The 25,568-nt window shown below is 43.0% G+C and overlaps 1 protein-coding gene across 3 annotated transcripts in view; it reads right to left on the reverse strand.

Moving 5' to 3' along the window:
- Nucleotides 1-1,544: 1,544 nt before the first annotated feature.
- Nucleotides 1,545-25,568, reverse strand: part of ARID5B (AT-rich interaction domain 5B) — a 119,129-nt gene continuing 95,105 nt past the window's right edge. For all 3 annotated transcript variants that reach the window (XM_074874336.1, XM_074874337.1, XM_074874335.1), the window contains 3 exons: nucleotides 20,787-20,884; nucleotides 8,391-8,589; nucleotides 1,545-4,469 (listed from right to left, as the gene is read on the reverse strand). In XM_074874336.1, the coding sequence (XP_074730437.1) occupies nucleotides 2,319-4,469; nucleotides 8,391-8,589; nucleotides 20,787-20,884 (2,448 nt within the window). In that variant the 3' untranslated portion in view covers nucleotides 1,545-2,318. The remainder of the gene's footprint in view (nucleotides 4,470-8,390; nucleotides 8,590-20,786; nucleotides 20,885-25,568) is intronic.

Genomic DNA, 25,568 nt, shown 5'->3' on the forward strand with positions numbered 1-25,568 from the left:
GCCAGCAGCAGCCAGTCTCCTCGTGGGGCAATCGAGGAGCCTTCCTCCCCTCTCCGCGTCCCCCAGCCCCGCGCTGCCTCAGCACGGCTCCAAAAAGCCTACCATCAAACTCCAACAGGACGTAACCAAAAGGGAAATCGGACACTTCGCGTAAACAAATGCACGACTTCGGGACACACAACCAAAACAAGGAAGAGAAGCGTTTGCTTTGCCAAACACACAACAAGCTTCTGTTTGCATTTGCTGTAGATTTTTATATTCTCTCCCCTTCCCCCCACCCTCTTCCCCCCCCCATCCCCAAACCCCTGATTCTCATGTGATTCAGATCTAGTGCAACTTTACTAGAGATGTCCTCCACACTGCGGCCTCTGCCCAGATGAGCCTGCAGTTCTGTTTCCTGTGCGATTTGTGGAGCAGCAGGATGCTCTGCACTGGCACATCCATGTTCTAAGTTCTACTAGTCTGTTTATCAATCAATTAAATATAGTTTTACCACAGGAATATAAAGTATTTAATTGAAGAAGCTGGATCTTTAACAGTAGACGAGTATATTATTCTGGTTTCCACCTTTGGATATTAAGTATGATACATTATATACTGTATTTGGCTTCATATCATGGGAAAATTTAATGACATGCCTAGCATGCAAGGTGTTTCTTAGTAGTTTCCATTTTTCATTTCGTATTGATTATGCTGTCTTTGAACAGTAACTGAGATGGTTTGAATCACAACCAATTTTCACATTGTAAAAAGCCTCCAAGTCACACTTCGCTTTATCGATGTCTATGCTCAGCTGCATGGTGGTGATGTCCTGCAAAGTGAATATACATCCGTAGGGAAGCTCTTTTGTTAGGAAAACCCAGCCCCTCCACGCCCAGGCTTTCCCCCTGCAAAAGGAAGCCCAGGCAGAGGCTGAGGTCCCCGTGGGGGTGTGGAAGGACTGTCCCAACCACTGCACGCAACCCCCTACCCACCCTACCGAGCCCAGCCCCCTCGCGAGGCGCAGGACCCGTAAGCCTCTGATCCAAATCAACACTGGCTCCCGTCCTAATTTCTGAAATTGTCGACATTCTCGCAAACCACAAATCCATTTTCTGGACTCCTTTGTCATCCAGCAGCTTGTGCCAGGGAGGTTTTGTTTTCTAGACCGTTTCTCTGGTAGGCAGCAGGGTTTCACAGCCTAGGTAAGGTTAAGTACAACGCTCGACAAATTCACGGACCACGATACGGGAAAGCAAAGTTCGGTGGGAGGGGAGAAGCGGCGTAAGAGCCATCGCAACAACAGGAGGAGGGCGAATGGTGCTCAGCACCTTACAGGGGCAGACCGTGGGGAAAGGAACCTTGCTTGCATCCTTGCACCATAACATCACCTACAGTATGTTTATAACCATTAAGATTAATCTGAACCAGTTGCTTCAGTTTGTAAACAGTAAACGTTACCACAAAAACAAAACAAAAACGGTGCTCAAAAGTATAAAGAAACTGGAAAAATTACAAACACATAAAAAAAAAAAAATTAGGACAGCCACAGCCTTTAAAAAAAGTTACAGATAAAATGATACTGTTTAATTTAAAAAAAGAAACCCAAAACAAAAAAACAACATAAAGAGCACAGAATATACTGGACAAACAAATCTATATAAATTATTGTGACCAAATGTGACACTGGTAGTTTACGAAGTGGATATGTACAGTCAAATTAAACAGTGTTTACCCTTCTGTTCTAATAGTGTTAAAATGAAAAATCTATTGCCGTTTTACTATACATTGCATTGATTGAATCTTAAAAGTCAGGAAAAGTTACCCAAAAAAGCACATCCACTGATTGTACGGATTCTCGGCCCGCTTCTCCTTTCCAGGTTCATCTCGAGTCCTTGACTCATTTGCAACAACGCACGGCCTCTGGTCCTTGGCTCAGTGAAAGGCAAACGCAGCCCTCACCTGGGATTTCAGTGAGCTCAGGACTGGGCCTGCATTTCCACGGCTCCCTTTGAACGTTTGCTCTTACCATATACAAGTCCTTTCAGAGAACACATATGCAAAATCCAATGAATTTTTCTTTTTTTTTTTTTTGTTTTTTTTTTTTTGTTCGGTTTTCTGTTTTGCGGGGGCAGGGATAAGGGGTGAGGGGGCTGATGTGGGAGCCAGAATTAAAGAAGCAGTCCTGTCTCCATCAAACTCTGAAGCGCTCCTCTAGCAGGATACAACTGCATCCTGGTTGACAAAAATACAGATCGCTAAATCTGAGAGACATCATCACAGGGGGGAGGAATGTCGCTAACTTTTCTCCTCAGACCTTTTTTTGTGAGCAAGGGGGTTTACAGTTTTGTGCTGGGATGTACAGAGGATAGCTGGGAAGGTGGGAATGCAGCTTGAGGGTTTATAGCAGCTAAAGGATAAATGCTGTTATGCAAGAGGTCACCGTAGGAACTTCCTACAGGTGTTGCTGCAGCTAAGTGTCTGTACAGTTGCTGAGAGTTTGCAGGGGACGTGAGGAATTGTCTTTGCACCATGAAGGAGTGAAGAGCCAAAGGCTGCATTAGTGGGGAGAGCACGGTCTGATTTTTCAAGTACTGCAGGGGATGAGAATACCCGGGCGGGAGGCGATTGTTCAGCCCCGTGCACAGGCTTCCCGGATACAAGCCTGGGAAGATGGGGGCTGAAAGGGGAAACTTGTGGCTTTCCAGCATGCTGCCAGAATGGAGGCCATGCACCGGCTTGCTGCCTTCCCCCTCTGGGTCGGGAACCTTGTCTTTCACCTGGGTCTCCTTTGTTAAATGCAGAGGAGAGACAGCTCGGATTTTTTTTTCAGAAATGACTTTGTCCAAATCCTCCAGGCTCCGTTTCAAAGGCCGGGCAGCCCCCACATTTTGAGGGCTCGTTCTGCGGCTGATGATAGGATGCACCATCCCCTCCATCTTCCTCAGATTCTCCAGCCTCTGGGCCTGCTGCTTCCCAGACCTGTGGAGCAACTCGCTGTGTTTTTTGGGGGCTGTCATGGCCATGGGGGACACGCGGCAAGCTTTGGGATTACAGTCTAGGCTCACCGCCTGGTTGCTCGCAGCCTGGAACGGGGAGATACCTTTGCCTTCTTGCTGGGCCATGGATGAATGAGGGAGGCTGGAGCCCGGAGCCTTTGCAGTCTGTTTGTGTATGCTCTTTGGAAGACTCAAATCTGTTGGCTGATCATCTGAAGAGGCCTCCACTGCTGCCTTTTTTTCTTGCTGATGCAAAGATGGGCGATAATTTAAATTTAGTTTTTCTTGGTGTTTGTGTTGAGTAAAAGTAGAAATATTTTCAGACTCTCTGAACATGTCCCGGGGGAGGTACTTTGATGTCTGCTCATTATTAAGGTGGTGTTCTGTGTGCCTATAAAGGCTGTGCAGATGAGGTGATGAATAAAAATCTGCCAAGAAAGTGGGCACGTGGGAATGCTGCAGTGCCCTTTTCTCACTCATTTTATCTTTGCAGTCTTGGATATCCATCTTCGGTACGTACGATTCGGCAAGAGAACTGAGGTGATGTTTTGAAAAATCACAGCGCTGAGGATCCGGTTTACTTAGCACGTCATGCTTAAAAACGTCATTAATCGATTTCCTTTCTTCCTTGGTTTTGAAACTCTGTACATGTTGTATGACTGAGGGCCTATTAATTGCTACAGGATCAGAATTAGGGGCATGGGGACCTTGTGATATGCTTGAGGACAGTTCATCTCTGCCGTTCAGTTTCTTTTTGCTGATCAAAGGTGGAGGAGAACCATAAGGATAGCTACACGACAGGGCTGCCCCACTGACCTGCGACAGCAGCTTCTTCTTTGCCAGGGGTGACATGATGCCTGGATTGCCCTTTGAGTAGAGCAGCGGTGTATAACCGAAAGTGGAGTCATCGTTCATGGACCCAGGCAACTCCTTTTCCTTGAACATGTCGAAGTTCTGGACCACCAGTACTTTGGGCGTTTGCTTTAGTGCGTTGTGGATGTCTTCGTTTCCCAGCTGGTCCACTTTCACAGTGCAGTTTGCGATGTAATCAGCCATCTCTGGCAATTTGTCATCTTCCAAGTCGCTCTGAGTGGGCAGCTGGACTGGGAAAGCTGTGAAGGGCATTTCTGGAGGTTCACTTTCTAAGCTGTCAGTAAAAGCTTTGTGTAGTCTTTGTTCAGGCTTTGTGTCTTCCAGGGCATCTGCCGGGGGGTGTAATCGTTTTGTGACAGTGGCATCCAGCACGGTGTCTTCTTCTGGGGGCACAGATATACTTGAGAAAGAGTTCGGGTGCTGAACCTCCTCCTTGGCTTTCTCACTGTTCGTGCTGTTTTCTGTCAGGTCTGTCTTTTCCAGAGGCAGTGGCCGAGCTGTCTCTGGTAAAAGAGATGGAGGACCTTGTACTGGCTGTTTCATCTCTCCCACTGCAGGATGTTCAGGGAAATTTTTCTGGTCTGCTGATTCTTGATCCTTCTCTTGTTCTGATGAAACCTAATGAAACGATTCAACAGATGGTAATAAGAATGTGGTGTGTTTCGGCACACTGTTCATGAGATTATACACAGTACACCGCCGGTTACTTTTAGAGAAGTACTTGTCAATCACCATGCTGGAACATGAAGGCTCTAACACCAGGTATTGGACTCAAACAAGGAGACATACCTCCTGGAAATATTAAGAAATATACCATCCCTGCCAGGGCCACAATAAGGCACTTCAAAACAGCAGATGTTTGTAACCTGACGAGAGGCACTGGCGGCTTGACCAGATAGCTAAACGCTGAGGTTATACTCTTTTGCAATTAATTAGGCAAATGCAGGAAAGCAGATTTCATAACACAAATGATAAGGCTATAGAAATTTCTCCTGCTAGCCAACTTCACCTACAAAAATGACACAATTCCCATGTTTTTTCTTACATAAAGTCTCTCCAGCGTAGCTATCTTAAAATTCAGTGATCACAGAGGAGATCATTCACACCCAGTTCTGCATTAAAGTGTGAAAATGATAGAAATGGCATACTAGGAATCCCTATTGTAGGCAGCAAATCACTGCCACAGCTTAACTAGGACACACATTTTTTTATTAACGGATTAAAATGAAGTTGTCAACATTCAGTAAGTGTGTGAGCCTGCTATTACAAACATGGCTTTTATACGTTATCGTCAATGGGGCCGCAGCTCTTTCTGCTCCCCCATTAATAAAGCTTGTGTGCACAATTCACACTATTCATCCCATTATGTAGCCGGCTGAACTGTGACCCACAGAGGTCACCAGGGCGTCCCATCTGCGATCCAGCTGACTGACAGCCCTTTTCAAAACTGCTGTCACTCTCCTCTGACATGTCGTGGTAGAAGACAGTCATAAAACAGCAGCATTGTGTGAGTCCTTTATTATTATTGTTTTCTTTCTTTCTTCGTTGTAAAGATAAGACGCATCGAGAAAGTTATTATCTAAATGCTGCTTTATGGTCTGTCATAGGAGCGGGGGATCGGAGAAGGTCCTAACGAATCTAACCCTCTCAGAGATTTATTTCTTCACAGCTGCTTTTAAATATTCCTGTCTATTTGGTTGGCCTATTAGTTACAGTGTCTGTTAGTCATCCTAACTTCTTCTTTTTAAACTCATAGCTGCCTTTTGCAGCCAAATACCATCATTAGGTCCTTTACAAAGTACCATCGCTAGTCTCTCGAGCTTACAAAATTACAGGAAAATACCAGACAGATGAGCAAAGCAAGGAGGAGGAAAAAAAAAAAGAGAAATCATATTTAATAACTGTACATTCTGCTCTTTGTTTCTGTTAAGCAACATTTTGATTGAAGTTTCAGCTATTGTGAGGAAATGTGCAGTCTAAGGCTAATAGCATTTTGTCTGGTATCTCGTTACATTGACAATGTCATTGTGACAGCAGGAAAACACTGAAGAGCACAAAAGCAAATGCAACCCTAATAAATTAAAGTTATATTCTCTCCCTGCATACTTCTTATGGCGTGTGAGTTGAACATGCAACTGAGAGGACCTCACGCTTGTAACTTGACTACGCTTTTACAGCTCACAGCTATGGCCAGTTTCTAGGTCACATGCAGAAATGGTTTAGGAGGTGGCTTGGTTGGGGCCATGCGGCTGCAGAGGCTCCCTGTGAGCAGCACACGACCCCTGCTATGCCTGGATGAGGACTGCACCCAAATGTGGAGCCTGGCACGGGGCTCCACTGCTGGGGGACGGCTGGGGTGAGAGGGACATGCAACCTTCTGCCTGGCTCCAGCAGACTTGGATTTTGCTCCACCCAAAGGAGCAGGACATCTCCTTTCTGCTGGCCCTGTAAGGGCCACGTCCTGGGCATGAAGCCCTCCCTATGGCAGAGCATGGATGAGCTCTGCAGCTCTGCACTCACCCTGGGTGGAAGCATCCATCCCTGCAGGCCCCTTCACCGCTTGGGTTTCGCGTGACCACCTACCCGTGCGGTGACCTGCATGAAGGCTGAGGTCCTTAATCGCCCACCATGATTAAACAGGGGCAGGACACGTCTTCCATCCCAGTCAGGGAGGAGACATTAATTCTGCTATAAAAGGTACCATTTTACAATAGGAAACTGCTGTAATTGTACGTTTTTATTGTCTCGTCTAGGCTCCCTACATTTCCGATAAGCGCAGCTTAAGAACTCTTCCTGCAAACCACACAAAAATAACTGCAGTTTAAGCAGCAGGAAGTTTGAGATAGGGAACAACAAAAGCAAGGAAATTCAAAGTTAAGGCTGACGTTCTGTTGCTGACTTGTTATGTTGTGTTTAGCAGCAGCGGTACGGATACTGTGTAATATATCTTGCTGATCCAAGACCCCTCAATAAATAACCAGACATGAAGGAATGACAGGGGAAGGGAGCACAAGCCTTCACTTCGCATCTCTTTGCTTTGGGCAATATGTGTTGCAACCTTCCAGGGGCTGAAGCAGGTTTGTGTGCACTCTCCTCTCTATGTATTTTTCATTAGAAGTGGAGGGGTGTTCCCCCAACAGGGTTCCCTGCTTCAAAATTACAGTGTGAGGGAAAACAAAAAACCCTGTCTTCTCTGTGGAGTGCTCTTTAGATACTAAAGGTATTGTTGATCAAGGCAATTTAAAACACAAATTCTGTTTTGGATGGGAGATGAAACCTTGTAAAGAGGTAGTGGGACACAAAAATTAAAATTTTCTGTTCTCAAAACTGTGTACGCTAAGTCTCAGAGGCATCTGTGTTTACTGGTCCTGCATTGTTTTTTTAAACAATGCGGAGGAGGATTGCTGGTAGCTGACTCTACCAATTTCCAAACTGGTTTAGAAACAGGACTTATGTACCTGCCAGACCAAATGAAGTCAAAGGAGCAGCCATAGTCTGCCGGGCACATCATGTGTTTCGACATTCTTTAAATACTTACTTTCACTGCAACGCCTTGAAGGCTGCTGTGATCTGGCAGACTGAGACAGGAAAAGCAACGTCTTGTGTAGGGGTTGTGTGCGAGGAGCTTTACCGCCTCGTTCACACAGGGTGCAAGCAGGGCACAGGAGAGAGTGGGCAGGATGTGCAAAAGAAAGTGCTTAAGTAACAGTGGAGCAAAACCGCCACTGATTTTATATCACTTAGCAACATGTGAAATTTACTCTTATTTGCAGACAAGTATGAATTCTACTGATCTATCTTACCCTGGGTTGTGAACATAAAATCTCTTCTGTGAGGGCTGTCCTATGCCCGCAGGTAACATGGCTCTATGTGGAAACCGGGGCCTGCCCATGTGAAACAGGTAACAGAGTAAGAACCTCTCTCAGCTGAAAACCATCTGTGGCATGTGAGAGGGAAGTCGGTCTCAGTTAGGGCTTGGAAGGTGGTTCCCTCAAAATCTGACCCTTTAGTCCAAAGAGAAATTGAGTATAACACAATAAAAATCCTGGGGAGTGATATGTTTTTTGACAGACATACATACATATGTGAGCACAGAAGGGCTGATCCAGAGGTTACTATTATAAAAATCAGCTGTGTCCAACAGTTACCACAGTATTATCAACAGTATTAGAGGTTCCCGCACCCTATACTTAGATTAGGAAATAACTGTGGTAGTTGTGTGGTTTCCTTTTGGCAGCTGCTGATCTTTTAGTGGTGACCACTGTATAATACAATGAGCAGAAATGGTACTTGTTACATCCAGCGCTTGGTCTTCTGCCATCACTGCTACGCAATATGGAGCTAACCGGTTGCTGTTTGTAGCCCAGAAAAATCTCAACACAGACAGTACCACAACAACTGAATTTCCATTGCCAAGCAAACTCTAAGGCCAACTGGTTGGAATTCTCCAGTTCAGATTATGTATTTTATCATTGGATTTCACGTGATTAAAGCTGTACATTTTTAATTGAAAAGTTGAAAAGCAGGAAAGCAACTAACCTCAGATGCATCTTGGGGTTTCTGTGCATTATCTTTTTCCTTCTTGCTCTTTTGGTTTTCATTTTTGATGCGTTTTGTTCCAGACACTTTTGTTTTCGCTTCACCCTCCTGGGAACTGTTATCCTGTTTTCGAGGTTTCACTGGAGGCAGTGGCTTATCTTCCTCTCCTTTAATAAATCTTTCATATGGCAGGATTAATCTAGGGGATTAAGGAACAAATAATTGATCAGGTTTTGCCATTCTAGCAAAGAACAAAATGTATCCACTACGAGCAGTTTACTTAATAAATCCATTTTCTTCCATGCCATAAATGCAACAGTGTAAACTCTACATCTATAAATCCAAGTATGATAAATCAATTTATTTGGCAAGATTATCATGTGGCATAAATTCAGTGGAGTTGGTGTGGATCAGTTGTCGGTAATGCTGCAGTGGTTTGTGCAGCTACACCAATTTGTACCAGATGAAGATATGAGCCACTATGCTTCAGACTGATTTTTTAAAAAAATCTACCATTTATTTTTATTCTCCCTCCCTACCCTTAAAAGCATGCAGCAAACCCCAGGAAAACACCTACAAAGCCACAGCCAACCTGATAACAGCTACACAATTTCCAGGCTGGTGGTTCCCCTGAGTGCAAGGGCGAGTGCCAGGAACTCGGCAGAAGACGAAGAGAGTAGGGCTGCAGGAAACCTGCGGCGGTGGGCACAGCGCCTGGCACGCTGCCATCGGCACCAGCCCACCACCGCCCTTGCAACGCACCCATACAGTGACAGTCACCACGCTCCCTGCCTTCACCAGGGAGGCTTTTTTAAGGAAGAAGGAGAGGGGAAAAGGAATTTTTCTCTGTGGAACTGTCCTCGAAATCACTTTAAAAAAGCAAGGAAGAAACACAAACAAAAAATATCCTCCTCCAAAAGCATCAAACACACTGAGTTTTAATCTATCTGTTTTCCCTTTGCAATTCTTGATCTGAAAGGAAAAATAACTGATATAATTAAAAGGGATGGATTGCATTACAATCTCAGTTTCAACTTCAGTGATTAAAGTTTTTATAATGCATTTGGTATGATTAATGACTCACTGTGGGATTAATACAAGACTCAGACTTTAAAAATATGAACTTTAATACAGCAAACATAATTTGTTTAAAAAAAAAAAGACGAGCTGACTCTATGAAGAAAATGTACTTTGCTTATAAACAACATAAATCTGTTCAAATACCAGGAATCCTTAATTATCTTTAATCTAAGACTCCAAGGCAGAAACCTCTTTGGTTCAAATATTCGTTTGTTATCCTAGAATCAGTTTCTAAGCATGCAATTTTGATTTACATACTTAGATGTTCAAACACAGTTTGGGCTTAAGAGCGCAGAAATTAGATTGCTCGTGATCATAATATTTTACATTTTAATAAAATACAACATAAATTATGTTAAAATATAAACCTAATTTATGCTATATTAGAAACAAAATTCATTAACTGAGCATGCTCTGACATGGTATGTGCAAAGAGGCGTGAATAATACTTTCTAGCCCTGAATTTGGCAGGGCTCCAGTAATGAAGCTAAGCAGAGCCCACAGGGAATATTCATCTTCAGATCCCATTACAAACTGAGTTTAAACATGTTACAGCTGCTAAAACTGGAAACTGCTCCCTCTATGCAAACTTAGCAAAATAATACGTAGTTGCCAAATACCTGCTTCCCACTGTAATATTACAGTTAATGTTTATATAATAAAAAGCATAACTAAGCAGAATAAGAAAAAAATAATCTTGTTCATACTTGAGGCTGCTACATTTCATTCGCAAAGCGCAAATATTAGCGAAAACATCGAATTCCTCCCCATGCTGCACAAAGCGCTTTGGACTTCACTAGAGGCAAGGTTGGGTTTCACACAGGGCAGTGCTGAGGACGCTCTGCCATGTGTTAAATATTTAAAATCGCTTTTAATAAAAACACATTTTATTACAGTAATTGTTAGCACTGCGAGGGGAGGTTTGACTTTGTTTTGTTTCCATGGGAACGCGTCGCCCATTAAAAATCTACATATTCCATCCGTAAAGGTTTCAGACGCTGTCCCATGCCCCATGGGAGACAGACGCTCCGGCCCACGGCCCACGAGCGGGCCTTTCCATGAAAGATGCCACGTGATTAACCCCGTGGCTCCAGCCGGGACAGGAGCAAGGCCCGGGGCCGACAGGATTAATCACCACTCGCATGCTCTCCACCGAGCCTTGTAGGGTAACGTGGGACGCAAACTCCTCCTCCTCCTGCTGCACCTCACCAGAACTCATTAGCTTTGGCGCTAATTAGTAACCGTGCCTTAAATTTCCTTTTCTGATCTTAAGGGTTCATGTGGGAGTACAAGGTTTTCATTTTAGTTATTTTTCACTGAGCTCAGCAGTTGGCAGGCCGACAGCAGTAAAAATACATTTCACATAGCCGGTCAAAGGCCCGGAGCCAGCGGCAGGAAATCTGGAATTAAATGTTTCGTGTATCAGGGAGGCGGCATGACTAAGGTAAAACTGAATCAAAACACAAGGATGGCTTGTTCTAGGATTTTCCCCTCCTCACTGGAAACGAGGGCCAGCGGGCTGCCGTTCCCTGCCGCTGCCGAGGTGGCTTTTGGGGGCCACGGGGGGCAGCTGGAGAGGAGCTGGGCAGGAACACGGGCTGTGAGACCCTGGGGAGCAGCACCGAGTCGAGCAACACCAACAATTGCCGCTTCACGTAGAGATTTCCGTCGGTTGCAGTTTTCACTGAATGTTTTTTCAGTTATCCTGTCGTGGTACAACACAATTACCCACAGGATATGATCTTATCATTTGATTATTAGAAGTTTTTATAGCGCAGGAGTAATAAAGCTAATACAGCTCTCAGAACATGTAAGCAGCCGGCTCACATGCCATGAAAGCAGCCGGCTTAGCCAATTTAAGGTCAATATTGCCCAACACAGGAAGAATGCGATCTGCTGTTAGCCAAATAGTTTAGCAGAATGTGACATGTCTGAAACCAGCACAAGGTTTTTTTTTTTTTTTTTTTTTTGGTCAAATATTTGCAGCGCAGGTAAGATTTAATCAATCTTTGCACAAGGAGAGGTAAAGACGACGTCCAAAAAATGGAGCCAGATACCTCAAATGTATCGCACTTTGGAAACAACAACCACGTTTTCAGTCGCTTTGAACTGTGGCTGTATTTCACGGCAGGGGGGAAGTATCAAAGTATTCATAAAAAAGGAAAAGAGGGGGAATATTTTGTGGTCTAAAGAATATTTACTTGTAAAGCCTGCGAGGAGACCAAATAAAAGGGTCTTTATCATGATCAAGATTCCAATATTAAGATTAATAAAATGTATTATTTATAAGTCAATTAACATAAATAGAATATGTAAGCACTAGTGTATTAAAAAATCTTTCCACAGGCAGCAGATTTTTAGCAGCATGAGGTTTTTTTTTTTTTTTTCCCTGGAATAATACAAGAATAACATTTTCCAGCCAAGAGCAGAAACAGTAGGGGAGTCTTTGCTATCACAGGGCTTCTTATTAAATTCAGTCACTGTGAAAAGCCAGTCTTTTTTTTTTTTTTTCTTTTTTAAATAAAGACAACTTAAAATCAATACAAGTTAGATTAACAAATCAGTACTATACTAATCCTGATTTATTACAATCGGCAATATTAAGTTTAATCACGTATAAACTGCTACTCAAAAAAAGATTTTGCTTTACTAAGTCCTGAATTAAATAATGGTGCAGAGTGTACTGAGTTTTTAGATCTGCATCATCTGATATTATGAAAAATTCAATGTACTTCTCTGCAGCAGATGTCAGAGGTCAGCAAATCTATTACAGTAATGTAAGTAATCTGGCTGTCTGCCAACCTTTTTTTAAAAAACACTGAAGCAGATAATTTTATATTTACAAATTCTAAAATCCTCCAGGGACTGAATCTCTTTCCCAACAAAAAGCAGAAACTTCACATTAGAGAAATGTATTTCACAGTATATCAAACATGTCTTCATCATTAGCATTTCATAAAAAGAAAAAAAAGCCCTTAATCTTTATTAGTCAACATTTTTTTTCCCAGCTACAGAACTAACAATACAAGATCTCATCCAAGCCAGTAACCACTACATTTTCATGTATTGATTATGCAGAATGAATGACTTTTTTGGCCCGACTCTGCTTCACGGGACACATGAGAGCACATCTATTTATAGACATGATAAAAAAAGTAGTTACAATAATGCAAAGGATCTGACCAGCCCAGAAAGAGGAAGGAAATTAAATGTTAAGGCTGCCAGTTTCCTCTTTAATTCTCCCCACTGTGTATGGATATTACGGTGCTCTCAGGCCGGGGAGGAACCATATGCCCAGGACACATAGGATGAAGGAGAGAAGGAGGCAGTTCAGCACAACCTCTACAATACTTTTTATATTGCTTGTTTCAGTGTTTATTTTTGTTTCCTTTCTGGCAGAATAAAATATTCCAGCATGTCTCCCATTGACATAATCTTGCTTTCTAAAGGGCTTCAAGCCCAACGCAAAACTGTGCAATGGAGCCTCTCAGCCACAAGAATAATCTTGGAAGTACTTAAAATACTGAAGCCCTTTTCTTGGGAGATGCTGCCCCATTCCCAAGCTTGATGAGAAGGTTAAGGAGGTTGACTGCAATGGGAATAGAAAAAGATTTAAATCTGCTCCACTACATGCATACAGCAACTGGTTAACCTGTGGAACTCACTGCCAATGGATATCTTGGGGCCAACGGATTAGTGAGATTACGAAAGGATTAGATGCTAATGTAAATCATGAGAACATTAAGCTCTTAGAGTTTCAAAAACACTGAAAAGGGACAGGCAATAAATCTCTTTACTGGAAGGAGTCTGGAAAACACTTCCCTCCTGGGCACATTATGCCACAGTGGCTCTTGCTCCTTCCTCTGAAGGCACTGGGGGACGAGACAGCTGGTCTGCCTGGTTCCACAGGGCAACCAGCTGGTTCAGTAGGTCCTCACAGCAGCCGGGCAGGGCTGCCTGCACCCCCTGCAGACAGTGGGTCTGAGCACAGGACCGGGACGAGCACCCACCGAGCAGGGGCAACTTGGGACACCTCCAGCAACAGCCCCGGCAGTGCAAAGGGGCCCCTATCGATAACCTCAGTGAGAGAAACCCGATTCTTGTTCCCCAGAAAGTCCATGGCAAAACATTCAGTTGTATTAAGGAACCATCAGGACCAGCTCTGATCCCAAGTGAAGTCTTGCCTTTTTTTACCCTGATGCTCTTCAAAAGGGATAAATCTTGGAGCAATGCTGTCAATGTCAGCACAGGAAACAAGCCACCTTCAACAGCAATCAGCTGGTGGGGATGGCCAGGAGCAGAAGGCACCTCTCCTGGGCACCAGTGACAAATTCCCAGCAGATAAGAGGGGAGAGGAATAACCCAAACTTCAAGGCCTCAGCCTGCTTTCTGAAATGGGAATATAAAATACACTGAGGAACACAAGGAGTGCGTTCCTCAAGCCTGATTTCCCTGGACTGCATTGTACAATCCAGGGGTTACAAAAGCAAGCCTCACGTGCTTTTGCGCAGAACACTACAGCAATAGGTTTATTTGCATTTGCCTGAAGTACAAAACTGGCATGTATTTTATCAGCAAAGACAAAATATATTTGAGTTCAATTTTCTTCCCAAAGAACTTTCCTTCCTTAAAGAAATGGCTCTTTCATCCTTTCATCAACAACTTTCCTCACAGCCCACTGGGAGTGCTGGTGGGTAATGAGAATGGCTCACTGCTGAAAGGTGGGAACTGCGCTGCTGTAAGAGAATTCAGACACTTTGTTTTAAGTAAACTGGAAATTAGTGACATTACAAACACAGCTGTTGATTTAGCTGCACAGCCAGGCGAGGGAAGCTCAGGCACTCTCGATCCTACGGCTCAGCACGGGGAGATGAACAACCCCAGCCTTTTGCCTTTGGTGCAGATTTACCGCATGGGAAAGATTCAAAGGAAGGGTGACAGGGACAGAGCAGCTTCCCCAGGTCACTCTACCAAAACTGCTACAAGCCTCTGTTTTGGCCACAGTCACCATTTCTGCATCTAAAGGCAGACATGCATTTTGTCTGGCAGGTCCCTACAGTCCCTGCAGTGCTTGGTCCCTATGCTCAGGACAAGCTTACAGATGCCATTTTGCACTGCCTGTGGGGTGCAGGTCTCCTGGAGGGACTCCAAAATCCTGCCCATCCTCCCTAGGAGCTCTGAGCCACATCTGATGTTGACCAACCGTGAGCACTCAGCTCAGCTGCTAGGAGCGCCGGTACCCCAAGAGCACTGGGCACACTGCACAGCCTCAGCGCCCAGTAAGCGTTGACACACGTGTGTATGGCAGGCACGCCTGGGAAGTTTCCCTCTGCTTGGGTGACAACCCACCCGGGAGTACTGGGTAGCACACGGAATCTCCCAATTCTGCTGGAACAAACTCCTGGCTGGAAAGAAGGATGTGGCTGGGAAAGCAACTCCCTGAGAGGAGAGAGATCATCTGTTTCCATGCACTGGAAGGCAGTGCCTGACTGTCCAGCAGTCTTGCACCCAAGGACTCCTGCTGACTCCAGTGCTGGCCAGTAAGTCTCCGAGGCTGAAACCCCAGAAATTTGGAAAAAACTGTGTGTTCTCAGATGTTTTGAATGGACAGCTAAGGATCTGTTTTAATAGTAAACAATTACATTCCTCTGTCATCTGATACTTTTTAAATTTTGGGGAGGGGGGAAGCTTTCTGAATTTTCAATAGTTCCTTTGTTAAAGCATCTGTTACTCACATAATTGAAAAGATGTTTGTTCAGTGGTATGCTTGAGAGTACAGTTATTTAATCTTAATGATAAAGCCCTGAGGGCAGAAAATCATAAGTAGAAACCTCTTGTTATTTATCAAAAAGAAAAAAAAAAAAAACCCAAACCAAAAACCCAGGAAAAGAAAGAGAGAACTGAGACACCTCATCTATCTTCAGGCTTAAATTCGTGCTTGATGGAAAACTATTGAGACAATTTGCAACTTGCAGAGTTTTCTGGGCATCTGGGACTAGCTGAAGTGGGAGGGGGGCAGGAAAGTGGGGTGAAGACAAAAATAAAACAACCAACTTAGTACAACAAGAAAAAAACTGCTGCTTGGCAAGTTTTTTTGGGTCAAACAAAGAACTAGCTGTAGTTTACAGCATGACATAATATTTGATTAATTTTTGCCTGAGGATGTTTTCACACTTAACAGTGTAAATCAAAACCTTCTATTAATTACAATGTGTATTAAAAGATAACCATAAGCATTTTCATGTAGATGCTATACTAGCCTCCTATTTTTCGTTCCCTCTAAAAGATTGGCTGCTATTTCTTACAAAACTCCACTGAAATGCTTGCACGTTACCTAAGTTATCCAAATGCTTTAACAAAACCAAACAGCATTTGCATGGAACGTGGGGCTCTCTTGCATATTGAATTACTGCACAATATCCTTAGGGTAGAGAGACTTTACGGCTGTTAAAGGGAAACCATGTAAGGGACTTATTTTGACCCGCCTTGTGTTTCTGATAATATAGAATATTTATGTGAGCGATTTAGACAGAAAAAAATAGCAGAACAGGCTCTGAACGGTACAAGACACTCCTGGGATTTAGTCCTCTGGTAAGGGACAGATGTGCAAAGTGCCCTACAAGTGCCCAGGGGCCACAGTCACAGCTGGAATAAAACCCTCAGCAGGTCTGTGTCCAAAGCGCGGGCACAGCCACCCTGCCAGACTGTGAAGAACCACGACCCACTCTGGGGACCCATCTCACCTATCTGCTCCTTATCAAGTCCTGGGTGGTTATGGCTCTGCAGAACTCTTTCTCACTCAGCTGTCTGAATTTGATGAGAGTATGAAGCCTAATAAACCCCCCTCCAGCTGCGTTTGACAGGTTTTCAAGGTGCTAGTGACTCGTGAGGTCCAGGATATGAGACACACTGCTGAAGGGCAGGACACAGCCTGTGGGATGCTCTGGGTCCATCCCTGCTGGAGATGCTAAGGGAACCGGGCTCCCCGCAGCACCCGAAGATGCCAGGAGGGCTACTGCTCTATGGGACTGTCCAGCTGCCTGCCATGACACCTCTGAACACTGACACGTCTCTCCACCCAAGCAGCCAAGGAGTGTTACTGCATGCCGTTGCACACCACTGTTCCCCATGGGGTCTGTGCGTGTTCGTGCATAGCTCGTGCACAAGGCTTGCTTTGGAGGAAACCAAGATGAACCACAGCCAGACTTGGAGGCAGAGAAGGCCCCAACAGGCAATTGCTTGTATTTTTGTTTTGTTCAATGCATTTTATTGGGAACTTTATATACCTTGCAAAATAGCAGGTTGGGCTTTTTCGTTTGGTGTTTTGTTTTGGTCTTTTTTTTTTTGGGGGGGGGGGTGGTGGTGGTGCTGTAATATTTATGAAAAATCCCTAACAACATCATCAGCACTGCAGAAACACTGCCTATCATTCACGCCGGAAAATTAAAGCTGCCGATCATGTGTTTTGTGTAAAAGCGAAAGAAACCTCAAACCCTGCATGTGAAAACCACATCTACATTATAGGGGAAGGCAGCCTGGAGAAGAGTACTTCGCAGAAAAGTAGCTGTTTCTGAGGGTTTCTTGATAAGAGAGGGAGATGTAGGGTATTGACAAGGGCTGTAAGAGTTTCACAGGAAAGGTTCAGGCTGAATCAGCTCATATCAACCACACACGCCTCTAGCTCTCTGTGATCATGCAAGGTAAGTGCATTAAAGGAGCACAAATGAAGAAAGTAATGACCAAAACAACAACAACTCATAAGCTCCGTACGGTCCGAGTTGTGCACAGAGCAACAGCCCCACAACGGGAAAACATTAATGCTTTTTATATTGGTAATCATCTGTAACATGAGCAATTAAGTACAGTACTAATGGACTATAGCCAAGAGCCTGGTACTAATATTAAAAACTGACAGAGATGAATAGGTTTGGAAGGAAAACTAGGCTGACAAAGACATTTTTATGAAGTGCTTGGGCCTATTTGGAATAACCCAATCAGAGGCAGGTTCAGACCAGCCATGCCTACAGTGACAATAACGCATTCATTGGCATTATACGATGCCTGCTATGCTTTAAATAAAAACACCCATTGCTTCTACTCAGCAACCTGCACTTTCATTATTATACTCATTAATAAAACAAAAGTTGTCTAACTAATATACAAATAACACTTACTGAAACACTGGCAGCCTCGCCTTGTTTTAAAATGAAACCAGTTACTGGAAACACAAACCATACTACATGAAAAATGAATCAGTTGATAATGCACACAAAATCTTTCTTTCCCTTTTACCAGGGAAACAAAGCAAACACCACACCAACTGAAGCACTCTGTCTACTTATAGCACAGCAGCAGCAACCACTACAACCCCTGCTCCAAACAGGGAGGCACAGAGAGGGGAGGAAAGCATTCCCCACAGCCTTTACATCTGGCTTTGTTTCAGCTTTTGCCATCCTTGGTACCACGGGTCTGCAGCAACATGCTGGCTTTTCAGAGGTTATAAACACCTCTTGAGAAAAACAACATTTCTTCATGGGATTCACTAGACAGAGAGGAAATTCTGCCCTCTCCATTTTTTGGTTGGTTTTTTTTTGTTTGTTTGGGGTTTTTTTGGTTTTTTCTCTGTTGTTTGGCTTTTGTTGTTGTTGGTTTTTCTTTTTGTCCTTTGAAGTTGTGTGTGAAACTCCACCTCGCAGAGGGGACCTTGGAGAGGGCAGGAAGGTGGGATGCAGTACCTGAATGGGACATACATGCCACTCCACTCCTCAGCATCCTAAGGATGTCACCAAAAGGTCACCGTCACCTAAGCAGCCTTGATATGCTAAAGCCAGTGCAAACAGCTAGCAGCTTCTCTGTCATCTTGGAAGAAAGCTAGTTAACACAACATGGATGCCATTGAGATCTAGTTGTAGAGATGAATGGCAAGGCTAAGTCAAACAGCAGCAGGATCAGGAACTGCCTGATCTGCCTCCAGTAAGAAAGAAAAGGCCAGTGGGATTCAGAAAGGAAAAATCATGAGGTTTATTCAGCATTTACTTCCCAGCTTAATTCAATTTCCAGTTTAGCTCTACAGCTCACCTTCAAGTTAGAAAATGTATGTGTGTCCTGAATCATGAATGTGTATTCCTGCACTGCAGTTCTAGTTTTAGATTAGATGTCATCTGAGCACTTTGGCTATAAATGAGCATTACATTTACAGGTGCTGTAGTTAGAATTACCAGCTGAAACAAACCATGACAATTTCATTTACTTTTTTCCAAGTCTGAGGCTTAATACAGCTTTCCTGTGGTGGAAAAAGAAGTGGCTAACACTAGATATCTAGAGATTGGACCAGTCAGTGATGGTTTTTTGTATATGTGTTTTGGTTTTCCAGACCACACTTGGTAAAGCATATTTTAGGTAAGCTCAGGGCTAATCTAAAAATCCTACAAGACTTTTTCTCCAAATGCCATCTTTTGACAGCCTGCCAGAGACCTGGAAAATAGGTGTGCCTCATATCAGACCTAACCCAGAACTACACAATAGACTGGCATCCAAGGACCCAGACTTGAGCATTTCGGTGTGCTAAGAGCAATCTAACCATAAACTAAAAGGCTCTTTCCTCAGACTGGCTCAAGGCAAGCAGAACTTCTTTTGGGTAGCCTGGAAAGGCTTTTCAAACTTGACAGCATCGTGAGTCTGCTCAGGTTTTCTAGTGAGCACAATGGGCCTTGTGGCACTTCATAGCATACCCCAGAGTAACTGCTGAGTAAGTCACAAGGACGAGTCTATGCATCGAAGAGGAGTGCAATTCAAGGGTTTTCAATATAAAAAAATAAACCACTAGCATGAACACAGAAGAGAGAGACAGGGGTTCATGGAGTATTTGTGAATGGCTCATTTATTTTTCCACAACTACAAGAGACGCACTCTCTCAGTGACTCTAGGATTTCAACACAGAGCCCAGCAACGCTTGCTGCCTGTGAAACCTAAGCCCGCAGAGACCTAACTCTCATGCGTGCCTGGGTCTCCTCTGTCAAATAAACAACATCCTATAAAGCACATCTGGTGAGGGAAGACCCAGACTGCCAGTTTGAAACCCATCAGCTGGCTTTGGTGCAAGAGGAAGCCCTGAGACGCTCAGGGGTGTAATGATGGAGGGGAAGAGCCGAATATCCACAATCTGATGAGTCAATTAAAACAATCTACAGCATTTGTCCACAGTGCAAAGGCAGGGAAAAGCCCCATCTGACACACACAGCAACTCATTCAATTTGCTCTGCTGCTTGGCTCAATCTCCAGAAAGCTTCTAACTCTTAACTTTTATAGTGGCACTACATGCAATGTCTTTGTGCACCCAAGTCCTTATGTTGGAGATGTCTCCTGTAAATAAGGGTGATCAACCTCCCCCTCCATGAGGAAGGCAGCATCTCCCTTGGAGTAGCCAACATGTAAGGCACTAACAGAAGGTGAAAAAGTGCCCACTATGCACAACTCTGCTGTGCTGCCTTGTGCACAGGCAAGTGCAATCTCTTCCTGACCCCAGCAAAGTAACTTGCTCATGCTCACAAACAAGAGACTGGACTTTCTATATCTGAGCCTGAAATTGCAAAGCTTTTATTAACATTTGCTTGTCTATGAAAAAAAAAAGAAAAATAAGGGAAAAGAAAAAAAGAAAAAAGAGTTGTTTCTAAAAACCATATCAAACCAAAACAACATTCCAGCTCCAGTATTTTATTCAATGCGTGCTGGCTTCACAAGCCCTGGAAGTTATTATCTACATGGGAAGAATAAGAAATCAACAGTTCTGACCAGCAACAATGGCTGCAGAGAAAGAGTGTTTGGCAGCAGCTCGCAGGCAGGGAGGAGGGAAGGAATGCAATGAAGAAGAGGAATGCAACGCTCTGCATGACCTACAACATTAACAGCACCCTGCATTGTGGGCCACCCCATTATTTTGATCACAACCACAATTTGCTTAATTGGTATTCCTAAAAAATGACAGAAGACAAGTGTTTGCATCAATTAGCTGTCATTTCTTATTTTTCCATGAGTATGTTTTGCTCATTTTTTCAGCTTCTTTAACCAGAAAGCTGTTGTAAAAATTAAGATATGTACCAAAGAAAAATCAGATGCTTGTTTTATTTATTTAGTCACTGGAGACATACACTCTGGTTTAAATTACAATAGATTATCTGACTAAACTGTTGGGGGAATATTTACTGTATCTTTAAGAAGCCTCTCTCTCTCTTTCTCTAATTCTTTATAAAACGCTTTGAAGGCTCTCCAAATTAATTTTTTCATTATTAAACAAGCATTTCAGATTTGTTATCTTACCTTTCATAATGTCTGCGAGTACATGTAGCAGCACTTGTGCTTCCAGGGTTACCACCTAATTCATCATAAATATGTTTCCATTGTCGACGGGCTGTTATCTGTAAAAATGGCAATGGAAAATTTAATCTTGCATCTTTACAGATTCTACAGTGTTTGAGTTCACAACAACAAATGCATGTGTGACACTTTCAGAACAGCATGTACTACAAGCACTATAAAAGCCCCTACAGAATATATTGAGTGCACAGAGCTTTGGGTGTCTTTTTTTTTTTTTTTGTAAGTTAACACTATGTCTATTTTCTTTCTCTCTAAAATGGAGTGATCTGACTGATTCATTATCAAGTCACAAGCAATATGGCCTCACAAAAGAGAATCTCAATCAATATAGGGTCATTAACCATCAGAAGTTATGCAGACAAATCCCACGGTGAATTATGAAAATGAAGCTCAAACCATACTCAGCACAAATAATGATTACATAGTTATTTTAACTGAATTAGAGAAAATAAATCTGCTGCAAAACCCAAATCCACCACAGAATTCTGTAAATCCACAAAAGCATAGTCCGTAACTCTATATGTTACAAGCTGTTTATTTTTATCCATTTATGTCAGTAAAATATATAGATCAAATAGTAATGAAATTTTAACATACTCCAATGTTAATATTTGAGCTATGTACTTTATTGGACCACGCTGATGAAAATAAACATCTTGTAACATATTGAATTGCATACCATGGCTCTGGTTTTTTTGTACAAAAATTAGGATTATACAGAATAACAGATGGAAGACCTGGCAAAAGAATTGTTTCTGAATACCACTTCATTATTTTATATATTCTGCTATATTTAAAACAGGAAGAAAAACAGGAATAGGACAAGCACAACAGATAACCCTCTTTTGCCTGAAGCTCATAAAGAAGGCCAGTGGAAAACTGTGGGGGCAATTTGGGGAGAATTTTGTCATTTTCTGTGGAATGCTGTGGATTTTAATATATTCAGCCCCGGAGGCTTCTTCGGAGTTACCCACAGAGCAGTCAATGGCGTTTACTGAGGAGCTAAAGGCAGCAATCAGAAGAAAACAAATATTACAACTTGTAATCTGAGGCCTGTAATTTTAATCTAAACAAGAGGAGATAGCTACTGTCATTAAATAATACAGGGTAAGAGGTGTGTCTTTTTTGCTCAATATAAAAGGAAAATCCTTCCTTTGCAGAAATTATTCTCCAAAGCCAAAAGCATGGCTGGAGACTTATCATTTGATAATGTTACAATTTTTTCAAGTTTATTGTTTGTACAGTTGTCCTTAGAAAACATCAGCATCTCCAACTCACTATTAGCATCTGTGCCTAGTTTGCACCTATAGATACTTGAAAAAAAAAAGGCGTATTTTATCTTAAACCTTATTTAAAGCAAAATGGACAGACTGCATTCACTAATTTTATTTTCTGTCTTCTGTAACCAACTCAAAGACCACAGGCGCAAGACAGACTGCAATTCAAAGATAAATTCTGCACAAATGAATTATTTAAATACAAATCAAGCACTCATCTGAGGATAAGGTTCATTTTAAGTCTATTTTGTTTAAGTTCTTATGCTGTCTCTTTCCCACATTTCTACCTATTATTACTACTAAAGGGCTTGAAGAACTGGAGTCCTAACAAGCCATAAAGAACATCACCTCCTGAGAACTCTGCAACCTGAAAGGTCAGGAAAAGAGTTGGACCAAGTACCCTGCTGTGGAGGAATGCCTGGATGGGAAGCTACCTCCGGTCCTGCCTCCCATACCTATTCCACCAGTCCTTGGGATGGCCAAAGGATAGAGGCATGGCCAGACAGCCCTTGCCTTCTGGTAGCTCCCCAAAATCACAGATCCCCTGAGGACTACTGCAAGTGGCTTATATTAAATTAAGTCTCTGTCAGCCTCACAGACTAGGGGAACAAAGATGCACAAAGCCAGTCTGGGGACTGTGCTCTGGCCCTCTGGCAAGCACAGCCTGGCTGGCTTGCAAGGCTGGGGGCCAGGACCTGATGCTTTGGCTAAGCACAGTGATGCTGAGCAGAAGCTATAAATGAAAGCAAAGGATTAGTCAGCAAGAGGACTACTGCAGGTCCCCTTCTTAAACATCCCGATGTGACTAAGAAGCATGGTCTCCATTTTCAAAAGGAAAATGTTAACCTTAGAGCCCAAGTCTCATTAACTATGAGCTGACTCAAGAGTTGATACTCAAGCTGGAACACCAGTAAATACAACCAACTTCAAGGGGAAAAGGGAATCCCTTTGAAATCCTTGGATCATTTTTGGTGTCTCTTTCCTCTGTGCTGCTTAGAATAATAGCATTTACACAAACATTTGCCCAGCTTTATCCAATTCTGCCCCTGCAATGGACCAGAACTCCTTAGCAATTAGCAGAGCTGCACCCTCCCACATACAGAGCTAAGTTTAAATTCTATACCCCCTGAAACAATTGTTATTCTAACAAAGCCTGGGGTTGAGTTTTCCCCTGCTCTGGAAAGTTTAGTTTTTATGCTTAATAAACTTCAAAGGACTAAAGTAACTGATAAATTACATCCTCAAACAATCTGAACAAAATGCTGCACTGTGGAAACTTCACAGTTGTCATGCAGAGCAGCACTGCTCAAGCTGGATGCTCATGCTGGCCATATCCAAACCGAGGACTGCTTGCTTTTCTCATACAAGTCCCTCTCAGCCACCTCAGTGACTGGGAACTTCCTGAGAAGCCAGGAAAGGGCAGTGCTTGGCAATGCTTTGCTGTTCCTACCAAAAATGCCTGCCTTGGCTACTTTTACACAGTGGTTTTAACTCTGAAAGGGCTCACATGTGCTCCCAGTTAGTAACATGCCCATGACTGGGCACACGAGGAACAAAAAGGCAGATTAACAAAAGGTATGAAAATGATAAAATATTTTAGCTGCCTGGGCAGGGGATTTCCCATAAACATTCAGGAGCAAAGTGTTGGAGGTTTTTTAAGGGCATGGAGCTATAGTGGCACAAGAAAACCAAGATCCTACAAAAGCTTTAACAAATGTCCTGAGCACTTTCATTTCACACTTTTGATTAATTAAGCTTCGGTTTCCTGATGTAAATTGACCTGCTCCAGTAGAAAACATACAGAAGACAAAGAACTTTTGATGCTTTAGTTCTCCAATTTGTTTTTCCCTGCTCCTAGCAGTATATACATCCCTCCCAGTGCCTGTCACATTCTAAAAGTGCAGGATGCTCCAGGCTCACCCATTAATCAAGGCAATTGAACAGGCCAGTCTCATCTCTGACAGCTTCCCATTCCAATGCTGCCTTTAGTTTTACAGTAGTCTTCTGGTTTGCAGATCCCTCTCACAATTTGCTCCAACCTACAGCTTCACAATCCTAGAGCTGGGCCCACTGGAACTCAAGAGCTTTGAAAAACTCTGTGACATCTTTCCCAATCAGCAAAATTTGGAGTTAAGCAAGAGACTGGTCTGCCCGGGGACCTGAGAGCAGATCTGATCTGGTTCCTGTAAGTACAGTATTAGACAGTGACTAGTACTCAAGAACAACCAAATAAAAACAATGATCTTATCTACTGAAGTAAAGGACTGTTTATACACATGCTTTTAATAGTGTCTTCTGCTCTGAGAAATCTTAAGGTCTTCTGCACTGCAATTCCAGCTCCCATCCTCATGAAAAGGCTTCTTGCAAATCTTCTTCTCGTTGCAAATCTAATGGGGGATTTTCTGGTCATGGTATGTGATGTTCTCAATGCTCTTCAAAACAGAGCTCTGCGTATTAGCTCTGTATGAAACAAATCCAGGTAGCTTTGCATTCCAGTGATATATCAGTTTCTTTGGGCCTGCCCAGACACAGGACTGCTGTACATGTCAGTCATTAATTTTTAAAAACTAAAGCACTTTATTGTTGCTTCCAGGAGGCAGCAGCTAAATGGGATCTCACCGACCTTTGGCAAAATTTAAACCGCTACACACCAAAGGTTAAGCTCCACCTAATTTTCTTTTTACCCTTTTATCTTTCTAAGACATCTCCAGGTAGAGTCCATTCAGCACCACAGCCTTCTGCAAACATGCCAAGGCACTCCTTTGGTGTTGGCTTAAAAGGCAAGATGCCATTTCATGACTTGCCAAGGACAACTCTTTAGCTGAGTCCTGGAAGTTTCCCATCTATGAACATCTGCACCTTTTACTCACTTGACTTAGGGTGACTGAGAAAATTCCAGTCAATGGCTGTTAAATGCCACCGCAGCTGAGCCCCCTAGAATGTGACATTGTTTTGTATTTAATCCAGGGATTTGGGGACATTTTAAATCCTTCATACTGTGAAGGTCTGCTATACGAGTGCTTTCCAATGCATTCTCCTATTATTAGTAACAAAGATGTTCATTTCATGTATCTTTGTTTAAGAGAAACATGATTCCACCAATTCCAAAGAGACAGCTTCATCTGTTAAGGACTTAAACCAATTTGTACAGGTTGCTATTTTTATTAAGCCTGTATTATGTCGAACAAGAAGTACATGGGAGTGTGGTATTACACAGTTACAGATGACAACTAACTAAGAATTAGTAATCAAGCAGACAATAGAGAGATGAGAAATAACCGTCACAAGTACTCTAACTGAAGAGCTCTTAAAATATGACATATGACACAAAATCATGACTTGACACTACTAGATATCCCATATGTACAGGTAATACTCTCTGTCAAGCCTCACTGGATCCATGCCAGCCCCTGACACATGACAATAAAGAAAAGTCAGACAGATGGCA

The sequence above is a fragment of the Strix uralensis genome, chromosome 7 (genome assembly GCF_047716275.1).
Source record: "Strix uralensis isolate ZFMK-TIS-50842 chromosome 7, bStrUra1, whole genome shotgun sequence".
Lineage (NCBI taxonomy): Eukaryota > Metazoa > Chordata > Aves > Strigiformes > Strigidae > Strix > Strix uralensis.